The following is a 23,458-nucleotide window of genomic DNA, read 5'->3' as shown; positions in this document are numbered from 1 at the left end:
CCCTCTATTAATTTAGGTATTCCTTTCTTTTTCTCTAAAATATAGGTCTCCCGCCCTGACCAGTTTGGCTCAGTGGATAGAGCATTGGCCTTCGGACTCAGGGGTCCCAGGTTCGATTCTGGTCAAGGGCATGTACATCCCCAGTAGGGGGTGTGCAGGAGGCAGCTGATTGATGTTTCTCTCTCATCGGTGTTTCTAACTCTCTCTCCCTCTCCCTTCCTCTCTGTAAAAAATCAATAAAATATGTATTAAAAAAATAAATAAAATAAAATATAGGTCTTCCATCTCTCTCATTGGGGCATGTTGTACATGATTGATATTTTTTATTATTTATGAAGAAGACTCTTTTTTTCATTAGATTTTTCTAATTGATAGTGGCATAGATGAATGCTGCTTGGTTATTATACGTATTTCTTGTATAATATTATCAAATGGGAGAGGGCGATTACTATAGTGATTAAAGGGCATAATTACTATAATTAAGTGATTAATAGGTCCCAGGTACTGTGCTAAGCATTTGACAATATTTCATATAATGCTCACAACAACTCTGGGAGGTGGGCCTTATTATACCCATTTTACAAAGGAGGAAATTGAGGCTCAGGGAGGACATGTTCACATGGTTAGTAATTGTTGAAGCCAGGACTAGAACCCAGATATATCTAAATCAAAAGACTCTTGACCACCTTGCAGAATGCCTTTCTTTTTCTGATTCAATCTTTGTATTTTATCAAATTCACTATTTGTCTTTGTTGTGTGATTGTGTGAAATGTATGTGTATTTTTCTTCTGTATCTATTCATGTTTTATTACTGTGTAACATTCTCTAATGTGATAATGGTGATAAGAAGAACACTGCCCTGGTTTCTGTTTATGATTGAATTGTTTTTGTGTTTTTCTTTTAAGGATCATGTTGTGTCTGATTATTAAATGCACTATTTTAATTTTTAAGTATTATTTCATATTTATATTATTTCATATTATAAAATAGAAAAAGATAGAATATGTAATCTTTTATTATATATCATACTAGTTGCCCTGTGCACAAATCCGTGTGCCAGTAGCTCGCTGCCCCGCCCTCCTGTAGCTCCCTCTGCCCCCTGCCTCCCCCTTATAGCTTGCTGCTCTGCCCCCTCCTGTAGCTCTCCGCCACCCGCTTGTAGCTCACTGCCCCACCCTCCTGCTGATTCGTGATCTGATCATTATGTGGTTGGTCGTTATGCTTCATGGCGTAATGAAATCGTAACAACCATTTGCATATTACATCTTTATTATATAGGATTTTATTTTTCCATTTTATTTTATATATTATATTCTATATATTTCTTATAGTTTATGTTTTTATTTTTAATTTAAGGAAACATTCTTCTCTTGCAAGTTTCAAGATTTGTGTTAAATTTTATCAGGTTGCTTTGGATATGTATTGAAAGAATAATGTAATTTTGTCATTTAATATATCAATGAATAATTTTCTCTACATAGAAATAAACCCTTGTGGTTCTGGAATAAGAAGAGTTCTTGTTATCTAGGCGGGCAGAGATTAGAGAAACAAACATTCCATTTCATACTGTGATAGATTTTATAAGGAAGAAGGATCTGGAGGTGCTGGAAAAATCCTTCCTAGAAAAGTGACATTTGAGTAGATACATAAAGACTGAATGGAAGGGGCAAGGGCACTCGAGGTAGAGGCAACAGCATGTGCTGAGCCTAAGGAGGAGGAATGAGTTGTTGAATATCCCAAGATGCTGGAGAGGGTTAACTACAGAGGGTATTGTAGGTCCTACTATGGATTCTAATGCTCGTCCTAAGAATAGCTGAGCTGGGTTTGCATTTCAGAGATTTCTCTGGCTTGTGGCCAGTGAATTGAGCTGGGAAAGGGACTCAGGAGTGCAGACCGAGTGAAGAGATGGGAGGCTATTGAGATAGCCAGGGGACCTGATTATGACAGCTGGGACAAGGCCCTCTCCGTGGTGGCAGGGCCTGAGCCCTTTTCATCTCTGCATCCCCAGCGGTCAGCCCTGGAACTGGCTCACAGTCAGTCTTACATCTTTGGCTTGAAATGACCTCCAAATGATCCTACATCCTATGAGACTCAAACATCCTACAAGTGGTTCCTGTGAAGAGAACTGGAGAGACCACATGCAAAAGCCGCCCCCTCTCATACCCACGGTCCTCAGAAACTAAAGAAGAGCCAAAGTTCTTAAGACTCTGGAATGTTCTGATAAGGATCTTCCCCATCTCCCAAAGGAACAGCAAACTATCATAAGAGACTCGCGTTTACTCCATGAGCTCATATGCACTGCTGTATTTAGAGACTGTTAAAGGGTCAGCCTCTCCAGCTCTCAGGGAGGCCTCCAAAACTCATTTGTCCTGGATACAGAAGGAATGCAGCTCTTTGACAGGGCTTTCAGAATGCAGGGAAAAGAAATCAGAACTCTGCAGATATCAATCAAAACACACGTGGTTGCCCACCACGTCTCCAGCAATGTCCTAAATACTGTGGAGCACAGGGTACAACATCCCACTTAGGTGGCAAGATAAGAGTTCCACAACCTTGATGGTAGGAATTAAAATATGTGTCAGGATTCTGATAGAATAAAGACCAGTATCACATAAAAACATTGTATGAGCTGAGTGAAGTAGGTACTGTCATATATAGCTGAGCAAACTGAGGTATCTAGAGAACAAGAAACTTGCCCAAGGCTATGCAGGTGGCAAGTGGTGAAGCTAAAGCTCTTAACCACACAGACTCTAAAAATTAGAGAAAACAGGACGCAGGATGCATGTACTGAACACCTTCCATGGTTAATTTTCATTTTTAAAATTTGGTGTTTATAAGAGTCAAATTCATTTATCTGATAATTTGACTTCTGAGATCCATTTTGTTCCCTACCAGCCTTGGAGAGCAAGGTGTTGCTGTACACAGAGGCAAGAACCTGGAGGAAGAAGCTGCCAGCTCAGTAGTGGTAGTAAGTCAGGACAGGTTTCCAGGAGGAGAGCTTTGAGACAAGGAAGAGAAGGCAGAGGGAATAGCAGGAGCAAAGGAATGCAGTCATCTTCTAGAGCTTGGCATGTCCCGGGAACAGAAGAAATCCATTTGAGTCAAGTATGGGCCATGTGTCCCATAGAGATGGACAGCAAGGGTGGAGAGTGGGTGGGAATCAGGGAGAGTGAAGGCTTTGAGGGGCAATTATTGAGTTTGAACTTTATTCAGGACCTCTTGTAAAGCCAGAGAAGTCTGCAGGTAAGGAAGCATCAGGATAAAAATTGACGTTTAGAATAATTTTGGACACATTATGAAACCTGGCCTATAAAAGAAGAGTCTGAAGGCAGAGAGACCAGATAAGAGGGTATGGAAACAGCCTGGTGAGAGGAGATGAGACTGTAGACTGAGATGGACAGGTGAGGTTGTGAGGACAGGTTTGGGAGTTATTTGGAGGTCAGCTTGGCAGGACTTGGTGCAGAGATAAGGTAGAGAGGGAGACCAGGAAGACCACCAGACATCTGTCTGCATGGCTGAGGAGGTGATGGGGTCATTAATCAGGACTGGGAGTGCAGAGATGCTCCCTTGAGAATGAAGACAGTGAGTATGAGTTTGGACATATTGAATGTCCGTAGGGATGCCACAATCTGACAGACCTGGTTTTGCGTCCTATCTCTCAGCTAACTAGTTGGGACCCTGGGGAATCTAATTAACTTAGCTGAGCCTCAGTTTCCTAGCTTGCAGTTTCCTCAGAAAATGAGCTTAGCAATATTTACTTTGCAGAGCTGTTGTAAGGAAGAATGAGGAAGTATGCCTAATGCATAGTTGATGTTCAATAAATGGTAGCAGTTGAAATGGCTTTTATTATCCTGATCCAGGTGGCAATGCCTAGGAAGTGGGTAGGTTTCTGGACCTGGATATTGATAGAGGTGTGGGCTTGAGGCAGAGACATGCATTAAACAGATAGCCCTTCCAGACACCCCAGTCTGGGCTCTGAGTCCTCTGTCTTAGGGAAGGAAAAGGCTTCCTAAGAAGACTGACATAGGAGAAACCAAGATGGCGGCATAGGTAAGCACCTAAACTGCTGCCTCGCACAACAATTTCAAAACTACAACTAAAAGACAGAACGGACACCTCCAGAACCACAGGAAAGCTGGCTGAGTGAAAATTCTACAACTAGAAGAAAAGAGAAAAGCTCACAGAGAATTGGAGGTACGGCAAAGGGTCTTTGTGCGCGCAGAGAGGAAGGGCAGCTGAGAGCCTGGCTGACTTTCTCTGGCGGAAGGGGGAAGGAAGCCCCCGACTGCACTGAACCCCAGTTCTGACTGCACTGAACCCCAGTTCCAGGCGAGCCCCTGGGGACCCATGCTCTTGTGGGGGGAGTCTGGACTCTCGGGCGGAGACTCGAGAGCTGGGGAAGGTAGAAGTCTGAAGGCGCGCACATGCCAGTGCGCACAAAGGCTGCGGAGTTTGCCACAGGCTTTCCCTAGTGGAAGGGAGTCAGAGGCTCCTGACTGCACTGAGCCCCAGTTCTGACTGCACTGGACCCCAGTTCCAGGCGAGCCCCTGGGGACCCACGCTCTTGTGGGGGGAGTCAGGACTCTCGGGCGGAGACTCGGGAGCCGGGGAAGGCAGAGGTCTGCGCGTGCGCGCAAGGACAAGGCTGCCGGGAAGCCAAGACTGTCTGCTCCGCCCTGAGACTCCACCTCATCCAAGCTGAGCACAGAGGCTATTGCAATTTGGCAAGTCTAATCCTATAAGGCTGTCTCCAGCACCGAACTTCTCCCAGCATAGACACAGCTGATCCTTACAGCCAACTGGCCTGGAGGTCAATTCCTCCCAGTGATACCAACAACAATCAAGACTTAACTACAACAAAGCTGTACACACAGTCCACAAAGGGGTGCACCAAGAGTGTCCACCTCAGGTTAACTGGGGAGGCCGACCCACTGGGCCATATAGGAAACCTAGCACACAAATTTACACTACCAACTCAGGGAAGCAGTGAAAATGCAGCATCAAAGAAACAGATCACAAACGAAAGAAATGGAGGAAAACAAACGACTGGATATAGAATTCAAAACCACGGTTATAAGGCTTTTCAAGAATATCCTAGAAAAGGCCGATAAATATAATGAGACCCTCGAAGATATGAAAAAGGACCAACTAGAAATTAAAACATACACTGACTGAAATAAAAAATATTATACAGAGACCCAACAACAGACTAGAGGAACACAAAAATCAAGTCAGAGAATTGAAATACAAAGAAGCAAAAAACACTCAATCGAAAAAGCAAAAAGCAAAAAAAAAAAAATCCAAAAAGTTGAAGATAGTGTAAGAAGACTCTGGGACAACTTCAAGCGTACCAACATCAGAATTATGGGGGTGCCAGAAGAAGAGAGAGAGCAAGATACTGAAAACCTATTTGAAGAAATAATGACCAAAAACTTCCCCCACCTGGTGAAAGAAATAGACTTACAAGTCCAGGAAGCGCACAGGACCCCAAACAAAAGGAATCCAAAGAGGACCACACCAAGACACATCGTAATTAAAATGCCAAGAGCAAAAGATAAAGAGAGAATATTAAAAGCAGCAAGAGAAAAACAGTTAGTTACCTACAAGGACGCACCCATACGACTGTCAGCTGATTTCTCAACAGAAACTATGCAGGCCAGACGGGAGTGGCAAGAAATTTTCAATGTGATGAATAGCAAGAACCTACAACCAAGATTACTCTACCCAGCAAAGCTATCATTCAGAATTGAAGGGCAGATAAAGAGCTTCACAGATAAGAAAAAGCTGAAGGAGTTCATCACCACCAAACCAGTATTATATGAAACGCTGAAAGGTATTCTTAAAGAAGAGGAAGAAGAAAAAAGTAAAGATAAAAATTATGAACAACAAATACATATCTATCAACAAGTGAACCTAAAAATCAAGTGAATTAAAAACCTGAGGAACAGAATAATCTGGTGAATATAATAGAATCAGGGGCATAGAAAGGGAGTGGACTGATAATTCTCAGGGGGAAAGGGGTATGGGGGGTTCATGAAGAGACTGGACAAAAATCATACACCTATGGATGAGGACAGTGGGGGGGAGGTAAGGGCAGAAGGTGGGGTGGGAACTGGGTGGAGGGGAGCTATGTGGGGAAAAAGGAGAAACAATTGTAATAATCTGAATAAAGATTTATTAAAAAAAAAAAAAAGAAGAAGAAGACTGACCTAAAGAAAGTTTATCCCGCCGAAACCGGTTTGGCTCAGTGGGTAGAGCGTCAGCCTGCGGACTGAAGGGTCCTGGGTTCGATTCCGGTCAAGGGCATGTACCTTGGTTGCGGGCACATCTCCAGTGGGAGGTGTGCAGGAGGCAGCTGATTGATGTTTCTCTCTCATCGATGTTTCTAGCTCTCTATACCTCTCCCTTCCTCTCTGTAAAATATCAATTATATATATATGGAAAGTTTATCCCCAACTAGAAGGTTTGGCCTTTTGGGGGTGATCCTGGAGCTCAGAGCACCTTTAACTACAATCTCCAAAAGTTACTTTTCCAAGTTCCTGAGATTGCCAGAAACAAATGTTTTCATTGGAATGAGCTAGTATAGACAGATATTTTAAAAATAACTTTACTGCTTTTGTTAAAAATAACCTCATGTTCATTATTTTAAAATTCAAGTAATAGTGAAAAATACAAACAAGAAAGTAAAAACAGCTTACACCAAATGTTCCCTTCCCCATAAATACAGGAGGAGGAAGGGAGGAAGGAGAGAGATTATGTTAGATTGCTAGAAATACTTTTTTTAAAAAAAAATACAAGGTATTCAAATTCAACTGAATTTCAATTAAAGTGAATTGAAACTGTAGGACTTACTGAATTTTGGTAATTGCTTCCTCCAGAAAAAAAAAAAGATTAGTTTTTAAAAAAATATATTTTATTGATTTCCTACAAAGAGGAAGAGAGAGGGATAGAGAGTTAGAAACATCGATGAGAGAGAAACATTGATCAGCTGCCTCCTGCACACTCCCTACTGGGTATGTGCCCACAACCAAGGCACATGCCCTTGACCAGAATCGAACCTGGGACCCTTGAGTCCGCAGGCTGATGCTCTACCCACTGAGCCAAACCAGTCAGGGCAAGAGATTAGTTTTTAAAAGTTTAAAATATATATTATAAAATGCATTAGTGTTTAAAAGTCATCGAGGTACTTATTTTATATCACATGTTTCAAATTTGGATTGACTTCCCACAGGAAAAGATGAAATGGTAGCACTTCTTCCCACCTTTATTATTTCTTCCCACCTTTTACTTCCACATATACAAATAACAAATTTTTCTTTTTATATTAAGTTTATAACCTTAACATATTCATTCTTTAGCCATAATTTCCATAGTTGCTTAAGCCTTAAACTGGTATGTAAAAGGACTTAATGCTCATCACTAATTGCTTTACTATGGCTGCTCATCCCCAATTTTATGATTTTAATTTATCTCTTGTTTAGCTGGATTTCATTATTCAATAGTTTTCCTAGAAGGTCTCAGAGGTGCTATGTTCCCTGAATTCTAGCACGTTTGAAAATGTTGTCTTTAATTCTTGAAGGACAGCTTGGTTATAAATTTGGGGTCATTCTTTTCTTCAGAACTTTGTAAATGCTACACTGTATTCAATGTTGTAGAGAAGTCTGGGACCAGCTGATTTCCAGCACTCCAGTCCTTACTTCTCCCTGTAGATGACTTATTCTCCTGTGAGGGTGTTAGAAAAGCATTTTATCTATAAGAATAAAAGCATAATATGCTAATTAGACTGGACGTCCTTCCAGATGACCTTCCGGACAAAGCTGGGGCTGTAAGGGAAGCCCGGGTCCCAGGTGCCTTCCGGGGGCAGGGAGAAGGAAGGCCTACTCTTGTATGAATTTCATGCATCGGGCCTCTAGTCCTATCTAATAAAAGGGTAATATGCGAATTAACTGTCACTCCATCACAAAGATGGAAGTGCCCATAGCCACAAGATGGCAGCCCCCAGTCCCCTCAGCCTTGCCGGAGTCCCCCAGTCCTGGGGGGGCTGCCGCTGAGAGTGGGCAGCGTGAGCAGCCTGGCGGAATGCTTGCTTCATTGCCGCGGCGACACCCTGGTCACGGAGGGCCTCTGGGGGACAAGGGGCCAGCCTGCAGCCTCCACAGCCGAGCACAGGCCTGGAGAGGAGATGGCGGGCCCGCCTCCCACAGAAGCAGCCCGGCTCCTGGCAGCTTCTGCAGCAGCAGTAGGTGGCCTACTGCACATAGTACATTATGGGCTACTAGTACATATATAAAATACAATCTACAAGTTCAGCTTTTATCTCAATTGGGGAAATTTTTCTTCTCTTCTATCCTTGGATATGTTCTTTCTTTTGTTTTGTTCACTACTTCAGGGACTCCATAATCCCTACATTTCTCATCAATGTCTCAAGTGCAAGTCCATTATTCCATCTCCATATACTTTAATCTTCCCTTCTTTACATTCCTTGTGCTCATCTCAGTCTCTCCCATCCTCCTCACTAATTCAGTTTGAGGCTGTATCTGTTTTAGTCTTTCCTTTTTCCACACATTAGTTAGTTCTATCTTTTTATAATTTCTTGTTTAGTTCTGTTGTTTTGGTCTTCAATTCTCATTTCCTTAAATTGTAATCTTCTTCCATCTTTCTGTGATCCTCTCATCTCATCTCTGATTTCCTATTTTCATTTTTGTCGGGTTCTAATTTTTCCACGAGTCAAAGAATTTGTGGTATACATTTTGCACAAAAGTGCATTTTTGCGGTGTTGTTGCCTCTGTTTTTATCCTGACATCTGTCTCCTGCATGTTTCCTTTCTCCTTTCCTTTATACCTTCCTTCCTATTTTGACTATATAGTATTTTGAAATAGCTGCCATGACATTTGTTTTTATTTCATGTCCTTTTTACATGGGCATTCTGGATTCTCTCTTCACTCATATATATTATGTAGGTCAATTTTCACTGCCTCTTGCACCTTATCTGAGACCTCTGTCCGCCCTGCAGCATTTAGTTGGGGACTGGGTGTTCTGTGTCTGCTTTGCTACCGCTTGGATAGTGGGGAAAAGGGAAGTTCAGAGGGAGCTGTGTGTAGTGGTGCTTGTGGGATTGGTTTCTGCTCTTTTTCTAACTTTGTTCATAGTCCCAATACTTGGTTTATTACACCAAAGTGGGGGCTTATTTCTTTAGATGGGGAGTAGTGGATTATGGATTACTTCACCAATTCAGGGTAGAATCATAGAAACAATCTACTTAGGTATTTATTTCCCAGATGTGAGCCAGCTATTTCCAACTATCTTGTCAGGTAAAGGAAGGAAAAGAAACAAATTCCAAGGAGTTTGGACACTGTGCTATTTCTTAGAAGTGGCGGGGGCGGAGGGAGGGGGGTAGAACAGCCTCAGTTGGGGCTTTCCATGTGTCTCACTCAATCAGAGAAGCGTGTTTTCCTTATTTTCTCTTCATTTTCCTTTCTGGTAAATCCCTCCATATTGTTCTACACAATCAGCTCCAGTAGACTACTGTGCTGTCTTTTCTTTCTGTCTTTCCTTTCCTCTCCTACTTGTCAAGAAAAGCAAACAGCAGCAAGGCAGTTTTTCTCTGGTGGGATTTCTGCTATGGTGGGATAGGGACCTTTCTGCTCTAGAGAAATGTTCTGAATCTCCTCTGCAGGCTGCCTGCTCGCCTCCTCAGTCTGCCACTCTGTGGTATTTCCCCCTCACATCTTCCTCTCAGTACTGAGTCTTTGAGGGTTATCAAGAGTGGGAGCTCTACTTTTATTTCTAATAAGTTTTTGTTTTTCTCCGGCCATTATGTTGAAAGACATTACTTTTTTTCTGTATTTGAGAGTGGTGGCTATATTTTTTGGCTGATTTAAAAATTTGTCATTATTGTTAAGTTAATTTGGTTGAGCTTAGAAGAGGTTGGCTGGTTTGGGGATCTGTCAGTTCTAGGGTCCCCCTTTAGACAGCCATTTTAGTGGGGGGTGCTCAACCTAGGGCACTTTTCTTGGTAAAGGTCCCTGGTATGACTTTCACTTGATTATTAGACTTTGGTATGGTTCATTCAACCGTACAGATTTCTCAGGAGATCATTGTTTAATTATCTCTCGGCTGGGTATTGGCAGAGTGAGGCCAGAAGCAACACAGGACTTACCATCTGTCACATGAAATGTCAGAGAATAGTATATGCCAGGACAGAACCCAAGAGGTGACAGATAGCTAAGAGAATGTCTAGTCCAATCATATATTCAAAAAAGGACCACTGACTATCCTGACCCTGATAAATGGCCCTCCAGACTTTGCCAGGATACCTTGAGTACCAAAAAACTCATGAACACCATTCTGTTATTGGAAAGCTTTAAGTATTTTTTAAAAATCTGTTTTTTGTTAAATTGATTTTAGAGAGAGGAAAGGAGAGAGGGATAGAAACATCAATGATAGAGAATCATTGATCGGCTGCCTCCTGCACGTCCCCCACTTGGGGATCGAGCCCGCAACCCAGGCATGTGCCTTGACCAAGAATTGAACTGTGACTTCCTGGTTCATAGTTGACGCTCAATCATTGAGCCACATGGTTGAGTGGAAAGCTCAAAGTATTTTAAGCGTTCTTTACCTTGAGCCAAATTACACCCCCTCTTCTCTGCATGGTCTCCCTTGGTAAGGCTTCTAATTCACATGATTCCCAATCTCAGCTCCACTTGCATGGCTACCACAACTGTGCCTATAGTCCTGATCTCTGGCCTGGCCTACAATTCTGGAAAGTGATTGAGCAGGTTGGAAATCTTCTGGGTCAAAACCCACTTGAAATGGTAAAACAAAACTATAAACTCCTGCTTGCAAATGGAAAGTAACCATGGTATGGGATGACGATACTTGTTTTGGCTCAAGTAAAAGAGATTTGAGGCTTTTAATCCTAAATGCATTGTGAGCCCACAGTAAGGCATGCCAACTCTATGCTGTGTGAATAATAAATGTGAATGTCAGGGACATGTGCCAATGTCCTCCTGAGCTAAGAGCATGTAAGAGCACATCTGGGCCTCTAGGACAGCAACAACCAGAGTGCATGCAGGCAGGGGAACATGTCTAGAGGCCATGGGCCACAGTGGGCCACAATGAGCAGTTGGGAAATGGGGCTAGCGCCTGGAGAAGGAAAACTTTGGGAGAGGTAAAAGACCTGTCTTCAAACAGGAGAAAGACTTATGGAAAGGAAATATTTCATTTGTTCTTTCTGCCTTTAGAGCAAGACCCTGGATAGTTTTAGGAGATAACAAAAGCCTGTTCATTCATTTTGTTGACTACAAGGCATTTATTTCTGAGATATTTAAAAAAAACGTAATGACCTTAGATTTACCTTGAAAAAATCCTATTTCTATCCCTGCCTATTGGGGATATGGAACCAGACACTGATTTTGAGGTAGGCCACAGATGATTGAACTGTTGAATTCAATTGAGGAAGAATAATTCGGCAACAGGCCTCTTGAAAAACCTGCTAAAGAGAGGGGACCTTTGCAAACATTATGCCAAATAGCCAACCAGCTTCCATTTGCCAGAAACAAACCTTTGACTCCAGACATAACAGCCTGCTTGGTACTTTGGAAAGCAATAGGAAGCATAGAATTTGGAGCAGACAGAATTGGTTTGAAGTGTTCCTATGCCATTTACTAGTTCTGTGACCTTAAACAAATTCTTAAACTTGCTGAGTTTTGGTTTACCTACCTGTAAATTGAGAAAATTAAGTTCTGGCTTATTGAGTCATTATAAGGATAAAATAATAATTATGAAGTTCCTGGAATATAATTAGGTTTTTAAAAATATATATATATTTTTATTGATTGCAGAGAGGAAGGGAGAGGGAGAGATAGTAAGAAACATCAGAATCATTGATCAGCTGCATCCTGCACACCCCCCACTGGGGATCAAGCCACAATCCAGGCATGTGCCCTTGACTGGAATCAAACCCGGGTCCCTTCAATACACATAGGTTCTTATAAATGTTAAAGCTCTTCCTATCCATTGAAGCAAATTGTAACAGTACTACTGCGATTACAAACAGACATTTTATAAGTTAAGCACTTTTTTTCTTTTAGGGCTCCATTCTGAACTCTCTCCAGCTATTGAGGAAGAAGAGTCAAAGAGTGGCTTGGATGTCATGCCCAATATTTCTGACGTGCTGCTGCGCAAACTGCGGGTCCACAAGTCTCTCCCTGGAAGGTAAAATCAGGGCGTGGGTTGCAGAAGACCTGTATCATGCAGCCCGTGTTAGATTCTAGATGAGACAAAGAAGTGCACCAGCCTTGATCTTGGACCCCAGATGGGTCAGAGTCTAATGGTCCAAATCTAAAACAAAAAGAATAATAAAGGGCCAGGTGGGGTTCTTAGGCATGCACAAGGGTCACCAAGAGGCTTATGGCAGCAGAGGGTGGTGGGCTTTGGGCCAGGAGACATAGTTTTTTTTTGTTTTTTTGTTTTTTAAATATATTTTATTGATATTTCACAGAGAGGAAGGGAGAGGGATAGAGAGCTAGAAACATCGATGAGAGAGAAACATCGATCAGCTGCCTCCTGCACACCTCCCACTGGAGATGTGCCCGCAACCAAGGTACATGCCCTTGACCGGAATCGAACCCGGGACCTTTTAGTCTGCAGGCCGACGCTCTATCCACTGAGCCAAACCAGTTTTGGCCAGGAGACATAGTTTTAATCCCAGCTCTACCATCCTATATAAAAAACCCTAATATGCAAATTGACCAAACAATGGAACAACCAGTCACTATGATGCGCACTGACCACCAGGGGGCAGATGCTCAATGCAGGAGCTGCCCCCTGGTGGTCAGTGTGCTCCCACAGGGGGTGCACTGCTCAGCCAGAAGCTGGGCTCATGGCTGGTCAGTGCAGTGGTGGTGGCAAGAGCCTCTCCCACCTCTGCTGCAGGCAGGCGGTAAGGAGCAAGGGGTCCCGGACTTTGAGAGGGCGCAGACCAGGCTGAGGGACCCCCTGCCCCCTCCACCACCAGTGCACAAAATAACTGAGAGATTCTAGGTCTGATATCTGCATAAAGATGTAGAACATTTGGAACCACACGAAGAAGGATGCTTGAAAAACCTACCAGGCTCTTTCACACATGGGGAGAAAGTGGCTTCACTTCCCAAGCCTCAGCCGCCTCACCTATACAGCAGGGATCTGTCATTGGTAGCTACATGAGATGGTGTGTGAGTCAGGACTTAGCATTTTATCAGCACATAGCAGGCCCTGGGTTGAAAAGTGAATAGTTTAGAGTATAAAGGAGAGAAAATAGGGTACCACTAAGCAATAGGGATTGGGAGGGTGCCTGCAAATGAGGCCTCCCACCAAGCCCAGCAACCTGGGGACTAAACTGTTGGGAACAAAGGCCACTGGGAGGAGCTACCAGACATAACAGAGGTTCCCGATTTAGGGGTAAATATGAAAGAAAAACAAATTTTGCCCATTGGGTGTTATGTGTTCAAATTCCACACTGTAATTACCTAAAACAGAACCATCAGGGCAATACTCAGAGGGACCTAGCAACTAAATCAACATCAAGAAAAGAGCTAGAAACGAGTTGAAAGCAGGCTGAATTCACAGCTGGAGGAGGGTATGAGTTAGGCCAGTTCACCTGGTGAAAAGGCACAGAAGGGGTGTCCAGAGACGGGAAGCCAAAGGAGAAGCACCCCAAGTGCACTGCAGGTTACAGAGCACACGTTTACATGCTATGTGTCTTTTGGTGTTTGTGACAACCCAGGGAGGCCGAAAAGGAAGATTTTATTTTGTTCATCGTCAGTGAGAGAACAGAGAAGCAAAGCAACATACTGGCAGGTGACGGAGACAGGAATTGAACTCAGGGTGGACTGATCTGCCTTTTCAGCTATACCACGGGCCTGTCAAAAGTACCAAAACAATTATCAGTGCTCGTCAGTCTGCAAGGAATAAGAGTGCTACTGGCTTCTTTTTCCTCTGTGAAGTTGAAGTTGGTATAATTAGGGCACTCCTCCAGCGAATTAAATTTCCCCAGCTTCCCCAGGAAGGGGAAACTCAGCAGTTCTACCATCCTTGAGAATGTTAACAGCTACTAGCCACCAGCCATGAGGCCAAACTGGGTTTTCATGGTCCATGAAGAAGATCAGCTTCTGAAGCATGTGGTTCAGGCTGTCAGATTGAGGTCAGTGTCTCTCATGCATTATGTCAATAGCCATATTGCCCATCCCCAACTTCCTGCTCCAACCACTAAATCAGCTTCCCTGATTCTGGCTTCAGTAAAGGCTGTTTCCAAATTGGGCCCTTGGTTGGGCCTAGAACTCTGTAGCTCTGGTTTGGGATTTGGGAGATATGGACAAACTGTCATGTATACTGTCATCCAGAAGAAGGAAGCCAGAGCTTCAAGATTCCTTTCCTCAGCAGAAATATGGAAAAATTACAGTTGGGTTTAATATGCAAAAGGAATTTGTTTCATGTTCTATGTGAACAACATAATTTTGGATTGACCCTTACCAAGAAGGAGCTTATAGGGTCAGCAAACGGAATGGATTCAGTAGAAAAAACAGGTCTAGAACCCAAACTAGAAACATAGTCAGTGGCTGGATAATAACCATGCAAAGTGGAGATGTCACAGGGTAAGGTATCTGAGGGTCAAACACCAGCAGGAGCAATAAATAGGCATTTAATCAACCAATATTCATTAAGTGCCCATTATGTGCCATTAAAATGGAGAACAAGAGAAACCAAGATGGCGGCATAGGTAAGCACCTAAACTGCTGCCTCGCACAACAATTTCAAAACTACAACTAAAAGACAGAACGGACACCATCCAGAACCACAGGAAAGCTGGCTGAGTGAAAATTCTACAACTAGAAGGAAAGAGAAAAGCTCACAGAGAATTGGAGGTACGGCAAAGGGTCTTTGTGCGCGCAGAGGGAAGGGCGGCTGAGAGCCTGGCTGACTTTCTCTGGCGGAAAGGGGAAGGAAGCCCCTGACTGCACTGAACCCCAGTTCTGACTGCACTGAACCCTAGTCCCGGGCGAATCCCTGTGGACCCAGGCTCATACAGGGGGAGTCTGGACTGTCAGGTAGAGAGAAAGGCACCCGGAGACTCGGAGACCCGGGGGAGACCCGGGGAAGCCCCGGCGTGCAGGGGTCTGGAGACCCACGTGCCAGTGTGCACAAAGGCTGCGGAGGTTGCCACAGGCTTTCCCTAGCAAAAGGGAGTCTGAAGCTCCTGACTGCACTGAACCCCAATTCTGACTGCACTGAACCCCAGTTCCAGGCGAGCCCCTGGGGACCCACGTTCTTACAGGGGGGCGGGGGAATCTGGACTCTCGGGCAGAGACTCGGGAGCCGGGGAAGGCAGAGGACTGCAGGCGCGTGCATGCCAGTGCGCACAAAGGCTGCGGAGGTTGCCATAGGCTTTCCCTAGTGGAAGGGAGTCTGAAGCTCCTGACTGCACTGAGCCCCAATTCTGACTGCACTGAACCCCCGTTCCAGGCGAGCCCCTGGGGACCCATGCTCTTGTGGGGGGAATCTGGACTCTCGGGCGGAGACTCAGGAGCCGGGTAAGGCAGAGGTCTGCAGGCGCACAAGCACGCAAGGGTAAGGCTGACTGGAAGCCAAGACTGTCTGCTCCGCCCTGAGACTCCACCCCATCCAAGCTGAGCACAGAGGCTATTGCAATTTGGCAAGTCTAATCCTATAAGGCTGTCTCCAGCACCGAACTTCTCCCAGTGTAGACACAGCTGATCCTTACAGCCAACTGGCCTGGAGGTCAATTCCTCCCAGTGATACCAACAACAATCAAGACTTAACTACAACAAGGCTGTACACACAGTCCACAAAGGGGTGCACCAAGAGTGTCCACCTCAGGTTAACTGGGGAGGCTGACCCACTGGGCCATATAGGAAACCTAGCACACAAATCTACCCTACCAACTCAGGGAAGCAGTGAAAATGCGGCGTCAAAGAAACAGATCACAAACGAAAGAAATGGAGGAAAACAAACAACTGGATATAGAATTCAAAACCACGGTTATAAGGCTTTTCAAGAATATCCTAGAAAAGGCCAATAAATATAACGAGACCCTGGAAGATATGAAAAAGGACCAACTAGAAATCAAACATACACTGACTGAAATAAAAAAATATTATACAGAGACCCAACAACAGACTAGAGGAACACAAGAATCAAGTCAAAGAATTGAAATACAAAGAAGCAAAAAACACTCAACCGAAAAAGCAAAAAGAAAAAAAAAAAATCCAAAAAGTTGAAGATAGTGTAAGAAGTCTCTGGGACAACTTCAAGCGTACCAACATCAGAATTATGGGGGTGCCAGAAGAAGAGAGAGAGCAAGATACTGAAAACCTATTTGAAGAAATAATGACCAAAAACTTCCCCCACCTGGTGAAAGAAATAGACTTACAAGTCCAGGAAGTGCAGAGAACCCCAAACAAAAGGAATCCAAAGAGGACCACACCAAGACACATCATAATTAAAATGCCAAGAGCAAAAGACAAAGAGAGAATATTAAAAGCAGCAAGAGAAAAGCAGTTAGTTACCTACAAGGGAGCACCCATACGACTGTCAGCTGATTTCTCAACAGAAACTATGCAGGCCAGACGGGAGTGGCAAGAAATATTCAAAGTGATGAATAGCAAGAACCTGCAACCAAGATTACTCTACCCAGTAAAGTTTATCATTCAGAATTGAAGGGCAGATAAAGAGCTTCACAGATAAGAAAAAGCTAAAGGAGTTCATCACCACCAAACCAGTATTATATGAAATGCTGAAAGGTATTCTTAAAGAAGAGGAAGAAGAAAAAAGTAAAGATAAAAATTATGAACAACAAATACATATCTATCAACAAGTGAACCTAAAAATCAAGTGAATTAAAAGCCTGATGAACAGAATAAACGGGTGAATATAATAGAATCAGGGGCATAGAAAGGGAGTGGACTGATAATTCTCAGGGGGAAAGGAGAATGGGGGGTTCAGGAAGAGACTGGACAAAAATCATACACCCATGGATGAAGACAGTGGGGGGGAGGTAAGGGCAGAAGGTGCGGTGGGAACCGGGTGGAGGGGAGCTATGGGGGGGAAAAGGAGAAACAATTGTAATAATCTGAATAAAGATTTATTTAAAAAAAATAAAATAAAATGGAGAACAAGAAGACACAGTCCCTGTTCTCATGGCACTTACATTCTGGGTGGAGAGACAAATAATATTCAAATAACAAATTGGATGATTTCAGATAGCAAAGCTGTTAGGAAGACCATGAAATAGGCATATAGGGAGAATGACATGAGAATGAGCATTGGGTAGAGGGTCAAAGGAGGCCTCTATGATAAAGTAGTAATTAAGTTGAGACATACAAATGACAAAAATGTTACCCATGCAAAGATATCAGGGGGAAAATTCCCAGACAAAAAGCATAGTAATTTAAACAAATCATTCTTGGATGACTGGATAGCCACATACAAAAGAGTAAAATTGGACCCTACCTCACATAATACACAAAAATTAATTCAAAATGGATCACAGGCCTAAATATAAGAGCCAATGCTTTAAAGTATTAAAAGAAAAAAAATAAGAGCAAATCTTTGTGACCTTGGGGTCTATGGTTTCTTAGATATGACTCCAAAAGCACAAGCAACAAGAGAAAAAAATAAGTGAATAGTATTTCACCAAAGTTTTTTGATACAAACAATATGATCAAGAAAGTGAGAGGACAACCCAGAAAATGGAAGAAAATATTTGCAAATTATGTATTTGATAAGGGACTTATTCCTAGAATATATAAAGAACTCTTATCATTCAATAAAAAGACAACTATTTTTTTTAAATGGTCAAAGGATTTAAGTAGACATTTCTTTAAAGAATATATATGAGGAGTTAATAAGCATATGAAAAGATGCTCAACATTTTTAGTCATTGGGAAAATGCAAATCAAAATGATAATGAGATACCATTTTACATCCACTAGAATGGTTATACTAAAAAAGATGAACAATGTCAATGTGGAGGACTTGGAATCCTCATTAAAATGGTACAGACACTTCGGAATAACAGTTTGGCAGTTCTTCAAAAACTTAAACATAGTTACCATATGGCCAGCAATGCCATTCCTAGGTATATCACAAAGAGAAATGAAAATACTAGTATATGTCCACACAAAAATTTGTACATAAATGTTTACTAGCCGCATTTTCATAATAGCCAAAAAGTAGAAACAACTCAAATGTCCATCAACTGATGAATAGGTAAACAAAATGTAATATATTCATACATTGGAATATTATTCAGACACAAAAATAAAATACTGATATATATTACAACATGGATGAACCTTGAAAACATTATGCCAAGTGAAAGAAGCCAGTTACAGCAGACCACATGTTGGCTCCATTTATAAGAAATATTTAGAATAGGGAGATCCATAGAGAAAAAAAGCACATTAGTGGTTGCTTGGGGCTGGGGGTGAGGGGTTTGGAAAGATGAAGAGTGACTGTTGATTAATGGGTACAGGGTTTCTTTTTTGGATGATGAAAATGTTCTAAAATTGACTGCAATGATGGTTGTAAAATTCTGTGATATACTAAAAACAACTGAATTGTATATTTTATAATAAGTGAATTATCTACACTAATAAAAGAGAAATATGCAAATTGACTGTACCTTCACAATGCCCACCAGCCAATCAGGAGTATGCAAATTAACCCAACAAAGATGGAAGGTTAATTTGCATACGCAGGCACTGAGCGGCTGGGGGCAGGATGCTTGCGTCATCACCATGGCAATGATGCAGGCATTCTGCACCCCCCCAGCCACTCCGGGCCTCTGGGCAGCGTGGGAAGGCAGAAAGGCAGCTCTGGGCTGGAGCAAAGGCAGAAAGGCGGCTCCAGCTGGAGCGAAGGCTGTGCCGGCAACCAGGGGAAGGAAGGCCCATTCTTGCATGAATCTTCGTGCATCGGCCCTCTAGTATTTCAATAAAGTTGTTACAAAAGAGAGTGAAAAAAAGTAGAGAACAGTAACTGTAAAGGCCCTGGGTCACTGAGTAAGTGTGTTTGAGGAGCAGATTGGTCAATGTGGCTGGAGAGTGGGAAGAGGAGAGTGTGGTCGAGGCTGGTTCAGAGAAGGCCTTGATTTTGTTCTAAGGCCTATTAAGGGAGTTTGAATTCTGAGGCAGGCAATGCCATCCAGAGGTGTCTCCTTGCATGTCCCCTGCAAGCCTCTGTCTTTTTGGAGGCCTGAGGCTCTGCCCCCTACTTGCCTATGCCAGTTCACAAGGCATAGCTCTTTGCATCAGGAGTTGACTATGTCTGCCACGTGGCTTCTTTAACTAAATCACACCTCCCTGAGTCCTCAGGGCTTTGTACATTTTTTAAAAAAGTGTGCTCAATATCAAAATAGCAGAAAATGAGTCATCAAAATAGAAAAATCAGTTTGGTTAATATGTCATAAAAATATGCAAATTTCACACAAAGCCAGGAGTCAAAAGCAAGCTTAACGAGTTTTGATAAATCATTTAAGCAATATGTACCTGCTCTAGAAGATTATGTTGGCTGGCCCACAGCAGAAAGGGCCTGATGGGTGGGGTTGTGACAAGAATTGTAAGCATTAACCATCTTTGCAGTTGTTTATCCCGTGCTCTGTACTCTGCTGACTTGCTGGCCATGGGGTCTTACTGCCTCATCCTGACAGGAAGGCTCTCACAGTTCCTTGTCAGGGTGAGAATCAGCTCTTGCAGTGATAGCTGACCCTTACCTTTGCTCTTGGGGTCCCTCCACACCTGTCAAAGGGAGGAAGCTGTGTTTCCTGAGAGTCTTATCAATGGCACGCTCTGTTGCCACGTCCTATGACGCCGACCCACCCCAGCACAGGAAAGGGCCTGTGCATTATTTACATTGCCTGGGTTTCAGAACAGGGCTAGCTTTCGTTACCAGTAGAGTGGTGGCGGCAGCAACACAGTGAGCATGCAGATAAAAGGACTGCTTGCTGTGGGAACCACACACAACGAGGAACCTCTCAGAATGACATGGCTGTGCTAGCCAGGACTTTCTTGCTGGATCTCTGAGTCCAGCTGTGAAGAAGAGCTCTGGCCACTCTTTCCTACCTTTTATTCTTTGGCTCATATGCACCCTTGTCACAATCCTCAGAGACAGGAGGAGGGTCAAGCTTTGTGGACCTGGGTAGTCCCGAAAAACTATTGTGTACAGTCTATAAAGTATGTAGCACATGCACTTTCTTAGTAAATCTTCAAAACCAGCCTGTCGAATAAGTTGTGATAACATCTGAGTGCCTCCTGAGTGTGGATGTCATGTATATACATATGTGTACACACACATATACATGTATACATAAATACCTGTGTATATCATATATGTGAATACACACTTGTACACATATGTATATACATACATATATTCCTTATAAGATTCCTGTAAGATAAATATAGTATTCCCATTTGACAGATGAGCAAACAGAGAGAGATTAAAAGAACCCATCCAAAGTCATGTCTAGTAGAGGCACTGTTGGAGGACTGCCCCCAGGATCTAGTATTTTCCACCATACTTCCTCTGTAGGAGTCAATGTCTGATAGAATATCTCACAGATTACAGAGCTCACACAAAGTATACTCTGAATCTTTCCCGTCTCATTAACTCCCTTACTCCGTTTCTGGAAACCCATGGTCTGTTGGTTGTTCAAAGTCACCTTTTTCTTCTTTCATAAATCAGATTTTATGAAATAAAATAATCTCATAAGTTCATTTGTGTGTCTTTTTTTTTTTTTCACAGTGCCCCTCCGCTCACTGAAAAGGAAGTTGAGGTAAGTAACTCCAGTGCTTTGTGAAATTATGAAGCCTGGGCTTGACTGGGTTTTACTTATACTTTCATTGAAGGGCTAACCCAGGAATGGAGAATCTAACATTGAGCATTATTGATAAACTTGACTGAGAATCCCACCCACTGACACTGGTGAAGATGGCCATGGGCGGTTTATAAGGGCCAACTCCTGTCCTCAGATGGATGCTGATACAATCAGTGCTCAGCAAGGTGGAAGCAGCACAGGCTTTGGAATCAGTCTGTGGTTGAAGCCTGGCTCTGCTACACTGTCTCACTTTGAACAACTTAATGACCTCTCTGGTCTTAGTCTCTTTATCCATATAGAGATATAACTTACCATAGAGAGGGCTTTGTGGGAGTAAATGAGGTGCATAAAACTCATGGCATTGCTGGCATATAGATGCTCAATGAGGAGTAGCTTTCAATATTGCCATCATTGTCATCATTGGGTAAGTTCAGGGCGTTCAGTCCTCTGTCTGGAGATTTCTGCCCAATGTAGGCCTTGTTACATGAACTTCAGAAGCTCAGGCAGAGTTCTCTCACCCCAGTGGTATAAATCTGCTACCACTTGACTCAGGCCGGGCAATGAAAGCTGTAAAACGAAGGCCATTGCTTCCTTCCTGTGTAGTCCATCTGTCTACTTCTCCTCCCCAGTAGTTTCCTATTATTCCAGGAATTCCATGTCTGATCAGTACACCTTTCAAAGTTCATTCATGCAGGCTGCATTTTTGGCATGGAATATTTGTTCCAGAAAGTTTCTCCTGACAGAATCATACCTGGCCTTACTCCATCTCCTGGCCTGCTTTCAGTGGAGGATTTGGAATACTCAGGCAAGATGCTGGTTGAAGTTTGCTTCAAGTCAACAAGGCTTACATCTCAAATTATCTTTATAGTGGTTTCATGTGAAACCTCCAAAACCCACATGTAATAAATCCTAGCGTGAATACAAACTGCTTACACAATCAGCTGTGTTGGCCCAAGTTTATCTAAACCTAAATACAGGATGTTATTTCCTTGAAGTTCAGGGAAAAGCAAAGTGTTATTCTCTTATTATTCCTCAGTAAAATGCATTTGGTCTCTGGTCCTGGGAAGGACCTAGCATGGACCTCGGGTTACTAGCTCACCATTCTTGGTGCAGTTGGCCGTAAGGGAGAGTTTCACGTGTGCACTGTTACTTTGGTGACTGGTCCAGGAGGTGATATAAAATGCTCATGCAAGAAACACACCTGCAGCTGCCTGCATTCCCTGCAATAACTCCTCCTAGCACCTCTCACACACTCTTGTTCCCAACAGAACGTGTTTGTACAACTGTCCTTGGCCTTTAGAAATGACAGCTACACCCTGGAATCTAGAATTAACCAGGCTGAAAGGGAACGCAACCTGACAGAAGAAGACACTGAGAAGGAACTGGAAAACTTCAAAACTTCCATTATGGTAATTGTGGAGCCTGACTGGGAATCCTTGGAGTTAGGACTATCTTCAAGGGCCATGCTGAGTACCCTGCTTTTCTCAGTCACCACGTAGTTTCCTGAAATGAGAAATCAGGCCAAGGCTCTGAGCCAGACAGTCTTTCTCAGAGTGCTGAGAGGAGCTGAGGCAGAGATCCTGAAGGACTGGTGACCTCAGGGCAGTGTGTAAGGCCACTGAGCCCTTAGAATCTTCTCAGGAGGGGGCTGGGTGACTGGGAACCAGAGACCCAGATGTGATTCCCTTCTCTTAGGCCAGCCAAGTATAGAGTGTCCACATGGGGCATCTCCAGTGCCCAGAGGAAGCTGTAGCCCAGGCCCTGCAGAGGCCACTCCTCTCAGGCAGGACGAGGACCGGGGCTCATCCAGTGAGGACCCCGGGTGATTTCCTTCTCACTCCTCAGTCTTCAGCTTCACTCTGGCACCACTGTGAGCACCGGGAGACCTACCAGAAGTTGCTGGAGGACATCGCTGTCCTGCACCGCCTGGCTGCCCGCCTCTCCAGCCGGGCTGAGATGGTGGGGGCCGTCCGCCAGGTGAGCCTCGCCAGCTCCCAGCCCTGCTGACTGGCTCTGCTCTGCCCGCAGTAACTATAGCAATAATATAAGCAGTGACAACTACAGATACCACTGATTGATGGCTTCCTCTGTGCCAGGCAGCCTATGTACATTATTGTGGTATTTTTCAGGTTTTTTGGTGGACCACTAAACCCTCAAGTTTAGATCAAAAGTTTCTGTGGGCACATAACATACTCTCTTCTTTTCTTGGAGATTTCTAAAGCATATTGCAATAATCAAGCCTTTAAGAAGTCTTATAGTGAAGAAGCCTGTTTAAGTTTACCTCTGTATTTCCCAAATTTGAAGAACCAACACCACTCCTTTTATTTGTCTCATAAAATATACCTACTCAGCTCCCATGGAACTAGTATTTGGCAAAACATGCTTTAGGAAAAACGGTTCTGTTTCATTTAATCCCCGCAGCAACCCTGTAAAGTAAATATCCTTATCCCCCGATGAAGACATGAAGTCTCAGAGAAGTAACAGCAGGAGTAGTGGCTGAGCTGGGGCCCTGGCTGGGCTTCCTCTCAGCCACATGGCAGTCCTGAAGCACACAGAGACTGCCCTGATCCGGGATGGTGTGTA

General features: G+C 43.4%; 1 protein-coding gene across 3 annotated transcripts in view; it reads left to right on the top strand.

Annotated features, from left to right (window-relative positions):
• The window catches only part of IRAG1 (inositol 1,4,5-triphosphate receptor associated 1), a gene marked incomplete at its 5' end in the record, with an annotated part of 128,146 nt that overhangs the window by 69,636 nt on the left and 35,052 nt on the right, over positions 1–23,458 (top strand). For all 3 annotated transcript variants that reach the window (XM_080688407.1, XM_080688406.1, XM_080688405.1), the window contains 4 exons: positions 12,093–12,216; positions 20,803–20,833; positions 22,144–22,284; positions 22,721–22,852. In XM_080688407.1, coding sequence (XP_080544533.1) covers positions 12,093–12,216; positions 20,803–20,833; positions 22,144–22,284; positions 22,721–22,852 — 428 coding nt within the window. The remainder of the gene's footprint in view (positions 1–12,092; positions 12,217–20,802; positions 20,834–22,143; positions 22,285–22,720; positions 22,853–23,458) is intronic.

Source organism: Plecotus auritus (assembly GCF_963455305.1).
Source record: "Plecotus auritus genome assembly, chromosome: 9".
NCBI classification, from domain to species: Eukaryota; Metazoa; Chordata; class Mammalia; order Chiroptera; family Vespertilionidae; genus Plecotus; species Plecotus auritus.
This window is presented reverse-complemented; position numbering and strand designations above follow the sequence as displayed.